Source organism: Vombatus ursinus, unplaced genomic scaffold (genome assembly GCF_900497805.2).
Source record: "Vombatus ursinus unplaced genomic scaffold, bare-nosed wombat genome assembly UNPS02014935.1, whole genome shotgun sequence".
In the NCBI taxonomy this organism is placed as follows: domain Eukaryota; kingdom Metazoa; phylum Chordata; class Mammalia; order Diprotodontia; family Vombatidae; genus Vombatus; species Vombatus ursinus.
Window position 1 is genome coordinate 2,860,426 of NW_020954713.1, and position 13,168 is coordinate 2,873,593.

A 13,168-nucleotide genomic window follows, 5' to 3' on the forward strand; every position below is an offset into this window, starting at 1 on the left:
ATATGGTTAATATTTTGTTATGTTATATATTTGTTATATATGTTATAATATTATGTTATGTTAACCACCCCCACCCCCCGCATGCTCTCCAGACGACCGAGGTTCTCTCCAAGGACACTGTGAACACCTAAAGCCAAGCTGAGGGCATAACCATATGCTCTGGTTTAGTCTTGGTGGGGAGAAGAGGCCAGAAATCCTTCTCTGAGTTGGGTCCTGCCTGACTCACTCAGCTTCTGATCAGGACTGGCGTCTCACTGCTTCTCTGAGGAGTGGGCACACCCACAATTCCTACCCTGCCAGAGTGCAGAAAGTGATATCTGATATCCTGCCAAACTGCTGAGAAATCAAGCTTTTCCCACTTATTTAGAAACCTAGGTTTTCCCTTTCCTCCTAAGTTGTACTTCCAGCCCACCATCCTTTACACCAAATACCAAACACCAAAGTCATCATGAGTTAATCTCAGCAGCTGGGTGGTGCAGTGGACAGAGCACTGGACTTGAAGTCAGGAAGACCCTGAGTTCAAAGCCAGTTTCAGGGCCAAGCTATTATAATAAAAATGACAATACTCCCTAAATTAATTTACTTATTCAGTGCTATACCAATCAAACTAACAAAGGATTACTTTGTTTGTTTGTTTTTTGGCTAGGCAATGCGGTTAAGTGACTTGCCCAGAGTCACATAGCTAGTAAGTGTCAAGTGTCTGAGCCCGGATTTGAACTCGGTCCTCCTGACTCCAAGACCAGAACTCTATCCACCGCACCACCTCGCTGGCCCCAGGATTATTTTATAAAGTTAGAAAAAACAACAAAATTCATCTAGACAAACAAATGTCAAGAATATCAAGGAAATCAAAGAAAAAACCGGGATGGGTGCCCAGCATTACTGGATTTCAAACTATACTGGGGGCACCTATGTGGTGCCGTAGAGGCTCCGCAGCTGGATCCACACGACGACCTCCCCAATTTTAAAGAACTCCTGATGAAACACACCACCCACCTCATGACAGAGAAATGGCGCACTCACAGTGTGGACTGAAGCATATTTTGTTCTCTTACTGCCTTTCTCTTATTTTTCTTGTGTGTGTGTGTGTGTGTGTGTGTGTGAAGAACATGGCTAATGAGGACATTTGTTTTGTATCACTGTTCATATTTATAATAGGTTTTGTTTTTCATGCCTTCTCAAAGGGTTCAGGAAAAAGGGAAAAAGAGAATTTGAAAATGAAAATTAAATTAAATTTTAAAAAATCCAGCCTCAGACACTTATTAGCTGTGTGACTTGAGACACATCACTTAACTTCTGTTTGCCTTAGTTTCCTCAACCTTAAAATGGGGATATTAACAGGGTTGTTGTGAGGATTAAATGAGATATTTGTAAAGGATTAGCACAGTGCCTGGTGCTTAATAAATGCTGGTTTCCTTCCTTCCTTGTCAGCACCTGATCTCCCTAGAAGGCCTCAAAGCCCAGAGAATTCAATTAAATTCAACTCAACGATCAGTTATTAAGATTTACTATGTATTTTACACTGTGGTGGGTGTGGGAGATAGAAAAATGCAAGACACAATTCCTGTCCTCAAGGAGCTTACATTCTTACTGGAGGATACTTGCATGTTATAGAAAATTATAATACAAAATAAAATGAGGCAGAGGAGAGGACAGCTCCAAAGTAATCTAGGAAAATATAAGAAGGAAAAGGGCACTTTTGGGCTGGGGGTAGGGGGAGGGAAGACTTTCTGGAGGAGGTAGCACCTGGGCTAAGCTTTAAAGAAAGATAAGGATTTTGAGAGGCAGAGACATGAAGAGACTTGTGGAGACCCAATAAACAGAACTGAGGGATATAACGTCGTTTTGGAAACTGATAGTGGTATGGTCTGACTGAATACACAGAATCAAACACTATGACGTGTGCAAATAGAATAACGCAAAATAAGGCCGGGAAAGGTGGGCTGGTGTCAAATGGTGAAGGAATTAAAATTCGAAGGTAAGAAGTTTGCATTTTATCCTATATGCAACAGAGAGCCTGAAGGCTTTTTTTTCTTTCCTTTCTGGTGAGGCAATCAGGGTTAAGTGACTTGCCCAGGGTCACACAGCTAGTTAAGCGTCAAGTGTCTGAGGTCACATTTGAACTCAGGTCCTCCTGACTCCAAGGCTGGAGCTCTATGCACTGCACCACCTAGCTGCCCCATCCGAAAACTTCTGAGTAGCAGTGACAGCCAGACCTATGCTTCCTTAAAAAGCTCCACTGAAATCTAAAATACCAACCCCTTGCACCCAATATTTCTACTGGAATTTTGTTTTAATCCATAAGCACATAAGAGAGCACCTGCCAGATTCCAAAGTTTCACTAACTGTCCTCACCCTGAAAATTCACTTCATTACCCTGGCAAACCACATGAAATGTACATTATAGGATCGGACAAAAAAGCTTATCTCCCAAAAATAAGTCAAAATTCCTAAAAATGAGAAGATACAGAATTCTCCTTCCTTTCTTATTGTCCACATTGAGTGTACCCCTTTTATTTATTTTACTTATTTATTTTTTGGTTAGGCAATGGGGTTAAGTGACTTGCCCAGGGTCACAGAGCTAATAAGTGGCAAGTGTCTGAGGTCACACTTGAACTCAAGTCTTCCTGATTCTAGGGCTGATGCTCTATCCACTGCGCCATCTAGCTGCTCTGAGTGTACCCCTTTTAAACTACACTCCAGAACCTACACAGGTAAGATAACAGTTCTAGGTGGAAAAAAAAAAGGCTCACCTGGTATCCTCTAGGGAAACCTGACCAGATTCTTCATCCACCACTATTTTACAGTGATCTCCAGACACCAATTTGTTGCCAGGAAATGAAAGGTCACAACCTGAAATAAGGATTTTAGGGGGTCAGGGGAAAGCTGTTATTAGTGTTTGCTATTAATTATAAAAGAATAATGTCCTTTTCTTAGTCAAGGTATTTGATTCTAAGGCAAGCTTCTACTTTGATATATGGAGGAAAACATTTTTATTCAAGTACATTAAAGCACCAGACAGTTCATAGCTACAAAAAAGTAAAAAGGTTTAATATGTTATTTAGTTTTCTAAGTGAGCCTTGAATTTTTTACTTCTGGTTTAAGATCCTAAATTTCAAAACTCACCATTAAATCCAGCTGTAACAAAACGATCACACAAAATTCAAGCTAGATTACGCTAATGAACATGAAAACTGTTAAAAATTTAAAAAGAGCCATAATAAATATTCACCTTTCCTGGGACTAATCAATACTCAACCATTTTTTCCCCTTTAAAATGTTAAAGCTAAGTTAGATTATTTCCAAAAGAAAAGTATAAAAGAAAATGTCAAACTGATTTGGAAATGATTTAGTGTTGGAGACATGGTTGGACACAACTCAACGCTATTATCAGTTTCCTCCCTAAGTCAGCCCACAGACATCATCTCATGAACAGAACCTATCTGTCATGCTGCCCTTGAAGTCCAAATTAGTTCCTACCTCCCTCCCCTTCTCCTACTCTATCTGTAGACCACATATCATACAGTGGGAAGAGCACTGGACTGGGAGTTCAAAACTTGTCCCCGCCACTCAGTAGGTCACCTTGGTCCTCTGAGTTTCAGTTTTCCGACATACTTAAGTGTTAAGAGAAAGGTGGTTCATTACCTCTAAAGGACTACAAATATTCAGAGGTTAGTTAAACCTGCTATCTCCGATACGGTCTGCAGCAATCTAGTAATTGGCTGTGTCACATTAACCACAATTAACCACGAGTCATCTTAAATTCAACATGGTTGAAAATGAAATCATCATTCCCATTAAACCCTACCCCCTTCCAAATGCTTCCCTATCTAAGCTAGGCTATCGCTCAGACTCCTCACTCTCTTTCACCCCACATATCCAATCGATGACCAGTGCTTGCTGCTTCTCTCTTGGTCTTCTTTCATCTGACTCCTTTTCTCTAAGCATCCAAGCACCCAAGCATCCAACCACTACCTGCCTCCAGGACTTCTCACCTCTTACCTAGTTTATTACAAGTTCCTTATTAGTCACCCTACCTATAGTCTCCTCCTATTCCAGTTTATCTTCCCCTCAGTTGCCAAAGTAATTTTCCTTAAGCACAGATGTGACCAAGTTCTCCCCTACTCAATCAAATGCAACGGCCTCTTATTGCCTCTAGGATAAACTCCTCCATTGGACTTTTAAAGCCCTAAAAACAGTGGTGTCAAACTCAAATAGAAACAATATTAACTTAGAAAACCATGAATACAAGTTATCTATGTTGTACTGTATTTTTATTTATTCTGTTAAACACTTTCCCAAGTACATTTTAATCTGGTTCTGTTGGCCTAGGCCCTCTACAATCTGGCCCCAACCTATCTTTCCTGTCTCCCTGAGTGTCCCTCCCCTTCCTGTTCTCCGAGATTCAGCTAAACTGGTCGGTCTTCTCTCTGTTTCCAGCACACAACCCTCTATCTCTCACAGATGTACTTTGGCCTGGGCGTCCTTCTTATCTCTGCCTCCCCATCTTCTTTGAAGATGCAGTTCAAGCATTATCTTCTGCATGAAGCCTTTCCTGAGCCTCTAAACTGCTAGTGCTCTCCCTAATTACCTTATATTTAATTTTGTATTTATTAACTTTATATTTATTCTGTATGTGTTCTTATGTGTACTTGTCTCCTCTGCTAGAATGTAAGCTTCTTGAAAGTAGGGATTATTTCATAATAAATACTTGTTGATTGGGTGAGTGATGATTCTCCTATAACTGGCCTATGTTTTATTGCTGAAGATATCAGAAGCAATGGATTTCAAAAAATTAGTTGACTAGGCTGAATGTTTAAGAGGAAAAACTTCCTCCTTTACACCTATCCCCTGGTATGCCTCTTCTGAGCCTTGTGATAATTCTTAAGGCAAGTAAAATATTGCAGTCCACAGTCATGCCACACTGTGATCTGCCAATTAACAATGACAGCAGAGAGGAAAGGGAAGATCTGAGCAAAGGCTTCAGGCCAACCACAAGCTCTCCAGGACAAACCTGAGTGACAGTTTCTACAAATATCAACCATAAGAATGAATGAAACAAGTTTTCCAAGTGGAATGGACTACACAGTCAAACACCTTTATTTTTCAGCCCCATCTACACACCAAAGAGAGAAGTCGCTGTGGGAATCCTCACCTTTTCATTCAAAATACAAGTACAAGTAAGAAGTTGACTCTTAGCCCTAAAATAAAGTCATACTGTTTATGTACATACAGTGGCTCAAAAGAGCCATGTAATTCAGCTCACTAATCTTCCTGGTTCCAACAGTCTGGAAGTACTCGATAATTACCTATTTGTCCTTGTCTCATTAACTTGTACTGACTCTTTACATGCTTATATATGTACTCGTTAGAATGTAAACTCTTGGGGAGTAGGGATGATTTCATTCTTCATACTGGTATTTCCAACTCTTAACACATAGAGAGTGGCCTAGGGACAGACAGGTAGTTTCACTGGCAGAGGTAACTTCAGTGAGCAAACTCCCTCTACCAATTCAGGTTGGCACCTGCTCTGGTCTTTGGGAGGAGAGACCTAAAGCACCAAGAGGCTAAAAATGGGCAGTATATTTCAGAGGTAGGACTTGAATCCATCAGTCAACATTTACCAAGCACCTACTATGTGCCAGGCGCTGTGCTAAGCCTGGAGATACAAAAAGAGGCAAAGGACAGTCCCTGTCATCGATGAGCTGACAATCTAACAGGAGACACAACATGCAAACAAATATATACAAAGCAACATATATATGTATGTATGTATGTGTGTGTGTGTATGTATGTATGCATAAACAATCCTCTGATGTTTCTCAGTTGCCAAGAAGCTTTAACAGCTTAAAACTGAGCTAAGACTTTTGGAACACACCCTGCAGTAGGCGCTTGATAAATTTCTGTTGATTAATTGACTGATCCCCATTCTGCAGATGAGAAAACTTGAGACTAAAGGAAATAAAAGTCACTGGCTCATGATTACACAGGAACCTAGCTAAGTGTCAGTCAAGGAATATTTACTAAGCTCCTACCCTGCAAAAGGCACTCTATGAGGCTCTGGGTTCACAAAGTCAGTCCTTGATCTCAGGGAGCTTACAGTCCAATGGATGCAATAGAAAGAGGCCGGGTCTCCACACTTCTGCTGGTCCCTTCAGGTCCACCCCTGCTTTTCAGGTCCCTCTTTATGGGGTGCACTTTCCTCTCTGGAATGTAAGCTCCGGGAAGGCAGGGGCTCTCTTCCTGTTTCTGTTTGTATACTCAGGACTTAGCACAAGGCCAGGAACACACAGTAAGCGCTTAATAAGTGCTCGCTGATTTGGGCGCTTATAGTCTACAGTGGGATAGGAGGAGGCCAGGTCCCTGCCTCCCTGCTTCTAGGCTCCCTCTTATCGGGACTTTCCTCTTTGGAAAGGAAGCTCTGGGAGGGCAGGGGCTCTTTCTTTCTGCTTCTGCCTGCATCCCTCCCCCCCCCCCCGGCCTGGCGCATCCAGTAGGCGCTGAATAAATGCTCGCTGAGTGGCCAGAGAGGGAGGAAGGGTCGCGGCCCTGGCCGGGGCCTCCTCACCTTTCCTGCGCCCGATGGTACACTCCTTCTTCCGCAGCAGCACCGGGGGCTCGCCCTCGGCAGCGCCCAGGCGGATCAGCCTCCCCCAGGGCTGCTCCATCCGGACTCACATCGGCCCCGCCCGGTCCCGAAGAGGGAGGCACCTCAGAGCCGCCGCTCCCCCGGCCCCCTCCCTCAGCTCCAGGCCCGGACCCGGCTCGGCCTCTGCTCCTCCAGCCCCCGGGCCTTTCCTCCTTCCGTCCTGCTACGGGTCAAACGCTCGCCCCGGGCCCGGCCCTGCCTCGGACCAGCGAGGTTGCGTCGGGGTCGGCAGCTGTGTCTGCGCCTGCGCCGGGCACCGCGCCTGCGCCCCTGGCTCGAGCCCGGGGGCCCCGAGGCTGTGCTCCTGCTCGGGCCTGGGCTGCCTGGCCTGTTCTCCGGCTGCCCTGGGCTCTGCCCACCTCCGCTGTCAACAGACATCGCCAAGCCATCAGCTGATCCGATCCGGGGTGGGGCCAACCCTGAAAACACCGCTAGTGATTGGGCCCCAGCCATTCGGAGGCCAAAAGAGAGAGCGGCGGCTAGAAGGGCGCGGAAATGGACATAGAGATGAACTGCGAGGATACTAGAAAGTCATCCAAGCCGCCGTCAGGTGGGGCGGAAGGAGGAGCGTGGGCAGCCATCTTTGTTTTGGGCATGGGCTTTCCGTGCTTTGTTCATTCTGACCCATTGCCCTGAAGCCATGACGGTGGCCATTTTAGATTAGGGCAGAGGTAAGAGAACTGGGACTAGAGATGGGAGTTGGGGTAAAGAAGAATCTGAGAAAATCTTAGGGGCCCCGTGGAGCAGCATCTGAGCAGGAATCCTGCCATCACACAGCGTAGCACTGGGATAAACCGCAGAGATCTAGGCCAACCCTCTCATTTTACAGATGGCGAGACCCGAGGTCACGCAGCTAATGAGTGACAGACAGAATCAGAATTTGAGACCTAGAACTCCTTCCTCCAAATCTAGCGCCTCCAGAACATCTCTTCCATCTGTCCGCTCTCTCCATTCACACAGTCACCGTCCTGGCTCAGGCTGTAGCCCAGGCTATTGAAATAGCTGCCTCCTTGCTCTGCAGCCCTCCCTCAAGCCTCTCCCTTCTCTGGCTTATCTGTCCTCCATACAGAGCCCCAAGAGATAGTGTCCAAGTACAGGCCCTAGGAGCAAACAACAAACGCCTGTTTAACAGGAAAAGCTCGTTACAGTCTGGCTCCAGGCTTATTGTAGTGATAGAAAATAGTAATTGCATCATGTTTGATAACAGATAGCATAAATTACATATGAAATGGCAACATATAATTATATCAAATATGTAAGTAGATATATAATTATGTGTCAGATTATGTGTAATAAATATCAATGCATAACTAAATATAAAATAAATAATACATTATACATGATAAACTATATTGATATTAATTATATAATAAATAATATCAAGATATAATTACATATAAAATATATAATTATCCATGTGCAATTATTATATATGATAAATAATATTAATAAATAACTGATTGGTTGGTTGGATGTTATCTTTAATTCTCAAAGAGGACCGAAATGACATCACTATGTTAGAGTCAAGTTACAGCACATCCAACTGGCTGATCAGAACAATATGAGCTCAGAATGCTCTACCACAGGTTGGGCATAAGTAATCCATGTGAACATTTGAGGTGGATTCTCTAAATTTGCACATTTCACCTTTCTTTTGAGCTACTTCAAGTCTGTTTTGCTCATAGAGCACAGTACCTTCTCTGATGAAGGTATGCCATGCTAGGCAGGTCCTGTGCCAGTGTCTCCCACGTTACACAATCAATTCCAAAGTTCTTCAGAGAGACCTTGAGAGTATCCTTGTATCGTTTCTTCTGACCACCAGGTGATGGCCTTCCTTGCGGGAGTTCTCCATAAAACAGTCTTTTTGGCAAGTGTACATTTGGTATTTGAACAACATGGCCAGCCCATCATACTTGTGCTCTCTGTAGTAGTTTAAATGCTTGACGGTTTAGTTTGAGAAAGGACCTCAGTGTCTGATATCTTATCCTGCCAGGTGATCTTCAGAATCTTCCAAAGACAATTGTAATAGAAGAGATTCAGTTTCCTGGCATGGTGCTGGTATACTGTCCAGGTTTCACAGGCATACAACAATGAGGTCAGTACTATGGCTCTGTAGACCTTCAGTTTGCCAGGTAGTCTAACACCTCTTCTCTCCCACACTTTCCTTCAGAGCCTCCCAAACACTGAGCTAGCTCTGACAATGTGTATGTCAACCTCATTATCAATGTGTACATCCCTGGAAAGTATACTACCAAGGTAAGTGAACTTATCCATAGCTTTCAAAACTTCTCCATTTGCTGTAACAGATGGTTCCACATATGGATGGTGTGGTGGTGGCTAATGGAGCACCTATGTTTTCTTGGTGTTAATTGTTAAGCCAAAATGAGCACAAGCAGCAGAGAATCAATCCATACTTTGTTGCATCTCAGCTTCAGAGGCTGCATTGAGTGTACAATTATCCGAAAACAAAAAAGTCATGCACCAACACTCCCTCCACTTTAGGCTTGGCTTGTAACCTTTTCAAGTTGAAGAATTTACCATCAGTACAATAGTTGACCTTGATGCCATGTTCATCCTCATTGAAGGTATTTGACAACATGGCTGAAAATATCATGCTAAAAAGCATGGGAGCAAATATACAGGTCTGTTTCACTGCACTGGTGACTGGGAAAGCACAAGAGCATTGTCTATGCTGTCATGAAATTGACAAACAATACTCATGAACTTTTCCAGGCAACCAAATTTTTGACATAATTTTCCATAAGCCCTCATAAGTGACAGTGTCAAAGGCCTTGGTCAGATATACAAATGTTGTGGACAGACTTCTGTTCTTCTCCTGGCATTTCTCCTGGAATTATCAGGCAGCAAACACCATATCGACCATTCCTTGGCCCTTTCTGAAGCCACTCTGTTTCTCATGTAGATGACCATCTTCCAGGTGAAGGATCAGCCTATCAAGGAGGACTCTGGCAAGAATCTTGCCAGCAGTGACTAAGAGAGAGACCCCACTGTGATTGTCATGGGACAATCTATTTCCTTTTCCTTTATAGAGATGGACAATGGAGGCATCCTTGAACTCCTGGAGGATAACTGCCTCTCACCATATAACCTGGAAAATTTCAATCAGCTTTTGTATGAAAAATGGACCACCCTCCCTTGTAAATCTCATATGGAATAGAATCAGCACCAGGTGCTTTGCCACACCAAAGGAGCCTAATGACATTCAAAAGCTCTTCAGTTGGAATTTCAGCTAGGGAGGGATTGACTTCAATCTGAGGTAAATGGTCAGTGGCTTCATCCTTGATTGATGATGGTCTGTTGAGAACACTATGGAAGTATTCAGCCCATCTCCCTAGGATCATGTCCTTATCACTAATCAATGTGGTTCCATCAGCACTGAGTAGGTGAGATGCACCATACGTCTTTAGTCCATAAATAGCCTTCAGGGCATCATAAAAGCACTTTGGATTGTTACTATGAGCATGAAACTGAATTTCGTCTGCCTTCTTACTGCATCTCTTTAAATTTTGATTGTACTTTACTTTTGATGGAATTAAATTCTGCCTTCTTAGAGATGGATGCATTATCCTGCTGGTAAACCCTGTGGAGTTCTTGTTTTTCATTTAGCAGCTTCTGAATTTCCTTATCATTTTCATCAAACCAGTCTTGATGTTTGCAAGTATTCTGACCCAGATGAGCAAACACAGCGCTGTACACCAAATCTCTGAAAGCTGCCCACTCCTTTTCTGCTCCACTGTTGCTCAACTTTCCCTCCAATTAGCAACAAACTGTTCCCACTCAGAGAAGCACTCTAATCTATTGACATTGATTCTTCTGGTAGTTATGTTGCCATGGGGCCTTCGCTTTTGTTGAATGTGAATATTTAGCTTGGAGAGGATAAGTCTATTATCAGTCCAGCACTCTGTGCCATACATTGCCTTTGTTACTTTCACATCTTGTCCGTCTCTTCTCCTTGCAGTCACATGGTCTATTAAATGCCAATGTTTGCTGTGAGGGTGCACCCATGAAGTTTTATTGCATTTAGGTAAACGATGTGATGAGGTCATGAGATGCACAAGTCTTCCATAGTAAGTGACCATTGCTATTGTGGTTTCCAACTCCATTCCTCCCTAGGACTCCTTGCCAAGTCTGGTAGTCTGAGCCTACTCTATCATTAAAATCACTCAGAATTATAAATTTGTGCCCTTTAGGCACATTGATGATAAGGGTCTCCAGGTCTTCATAAAATTTTTCTTTGACCTCATTAGGGTTCATCAAGGTGGAAGTACAGGCACTGATGATGGTGGCGTGGTGTTTTCCTGCAAGTGGCAATCACGTTGTCATGAGTCTGTCATTCACTCCTTTCGGCAGGCATACAAGCTTCTTGACTAGATTAGTTTTGATTGCAAAACCTACACCAAATTCAGTAGTCCTCTTCACTGCAGCCAATCCAGAAAAACACATATCCAGCTCTGACTTCAGTAAGCTGGCCTTCATTTGCCAGCCTTACTTCGCTCAGGGCTACTTTTTGGATATGATACCTGCCGAGTTCTCTTGCAACAAGAACTGTTCGTCTTTCAGGTCTACTGGATTTTGTGTTGTCTATAAGTGTGTGCATATTCCATGTACCAATGGTGAGTGGACTCATCTTTGCAGACATTTTTGTACTTTTTTTGTGTTTTGACCGCAGAGTGGGATCTCTGCCTGCTAAAGTAATCATTCTAGGATTGAGTAAGCAGATGATTTTTAGGGCACCTTTTCTAGCTCCTTTCTCACTCTAGGAGATGAGCAGTGCAACCCTTAAAAGGCTGCTCAGATACCCAGGGGGCTGCTGAATCCCACTGCTGCTTCCAGTGAAAACATTACCTTATAGCCCAGGCTGCCTGTGGGCAGGGTTGTGACCATAGCTCCCAGTGTACCCATACCCACTGCTTTGTCACTTTCTTGTTTTTTGTTTGTTTGTTTGTTTGTTTTGTTAGGCAATGGGGTTAAGTGACTTGCCCAGGGTCACCCAGCCAGTAAGTGTTTTTATGTGTCTGAGGCCAGATTTGAACTCAGATCCTCCTGAATCCAAGGCCAGTGTTCTATCCACTGCACCACCTAGCTGCCCCTATCACTTTCTTGTTGCCACAACACTTTGAGATAGGTAAAAATGGTAAAATGGTATGGGTGGTGTGTTTTTGATTCATGTATAAACTGTATTTAAGTGAGGCAGAGTTGCACGAAGTCATCAGCCTCACTCTCTCTTCCAGAGTCATCACAGTCCAGTGGCAGGACAGAGTCAAGATGACTGGTGATGGCTCGAGATGCAGTGGATGACCTTGGTGTCTTTGATATGAGCACTCCACGGCACCAATTATATTGATGATATATTATTAGTTATATAATAAGCAATTATATAACTAACAATAAACAAGTACATGATAATATAATTATATAGAATAAATAATTATATAATTAATATTAAATTTTACTGTATGACCCAGTCTGACAGTATACATTTATTAAGTGTCTACATGCTAGGCACTATGCTAAGAGTTAAGGATACAAAGAAAGGAAAAAGACACCTGCTCTTAAGGAGGTCCCATTCTAATGGCGGAGATACTGTGCAAATAACTATGTACAAATAAGCTATAAATATGGAAAATTGGAGACAATCAACAGAGGAAAGGCATTAGAGTTAAGAGGGCTTGAGAAAGACTTCCTGTAGAAATTGGGAAAGGTCCGGGGAGGGGCAGAATATGAAGAGCTTTAAATGCCAAACAGAGGATTTTATGTTTGATCCTGGAGATGATAAAGAGCCCTGTTTGGGGGTGACATGGTCAGAACTGCCCTTCAGGAAGATCTCTTTGACAGTTGAATGGAGGATGGACTGGAGTGCAGAGAGGCTCAAGGCAGGCAGACCCACCAGCTGTTCCAATAATCCAGGTGTGAGGTGATGAGGGCCTGCACCAGGGCAGCCTGGCCCAGCTATACCAGGCTTCCTCCTTTTCCTCTTACACAACATTCCGCCTCCCATCTTCGAGTCTTTGCACAAGCTGCCCATGCCACCCCCCTACTCAATAAACTCCAGTCGCTGCCTATTGCCTCCAGGATCAAATACAAAATTGCTCTTTTTGTCATTCAGACCTGCGTAACCTAGCCCCCTTCTACCTTTCCAGTCTTCTCACATGTTACTCCCCTGTATGTATTCCATGTACTCCTTAGAGACCAACTTTTCCCTTATTCCCATATTCTCTCCCCTGAGTTAAACATTTGCTGTGTCTAGAAAATCAACTGGTCACTTTTGGCAAAATAGCCCCAAATTCTGGATAGCTCTTTTTCACTCATGGAGGGAGACTCAAACATTATCTTTTATTTTATTTTTTATTTTTTATTTTATTTTTTTTAGGCAATTGGGGTTAAGTGACTTGCCCAGGGTCACACAGCTAGTAAGTGTCAAGTGTTGGTCTGAGGCTGGATTTGAACTCAGGTCCTCCTGACTTCAGGACCCGTGCTCTATCCACTGCGCCACCTAGC

General features: G+C 43.3%; 1 protein-coding gene across 3 annotated transcripts in view; it reads right to left on the bottom strand.

Moving 5' to 3' along the window:
* CHFR (checkpoint with forkhead and ring finger domains) overlaps nt 1–6,867 on the bottom strand; it is a 42,330-nt gene extending 35,463 nt beyond the window's left edge. For 2 of the 3 annotated variants that reach the window (XM_027844133.1, XM_027844131.1), the window contains exons 1-2: nt 6,569–6,867; nt 2,754–2,853 (exon numbers count right to left, since the gene is read on the bottom strand). In XM_027844133.1, coding sequence (XP_027699934.1) covers nt 2,754–2,853; nt 6,569–6,668 — 200 coding nt within the window. In that variant the 5' untranslated portion in view covers nt 6,669–6,867. The remainder of the gene's footprint in view (nt 1–2,753; nt 2,854–6,568) is intronic. The other variant, XM_027844134.1, reaches the window with a different exon arrangement.
* Between the last annotated feature and the right edge of the window lie 6,301 nt (nt 6,868–13,168).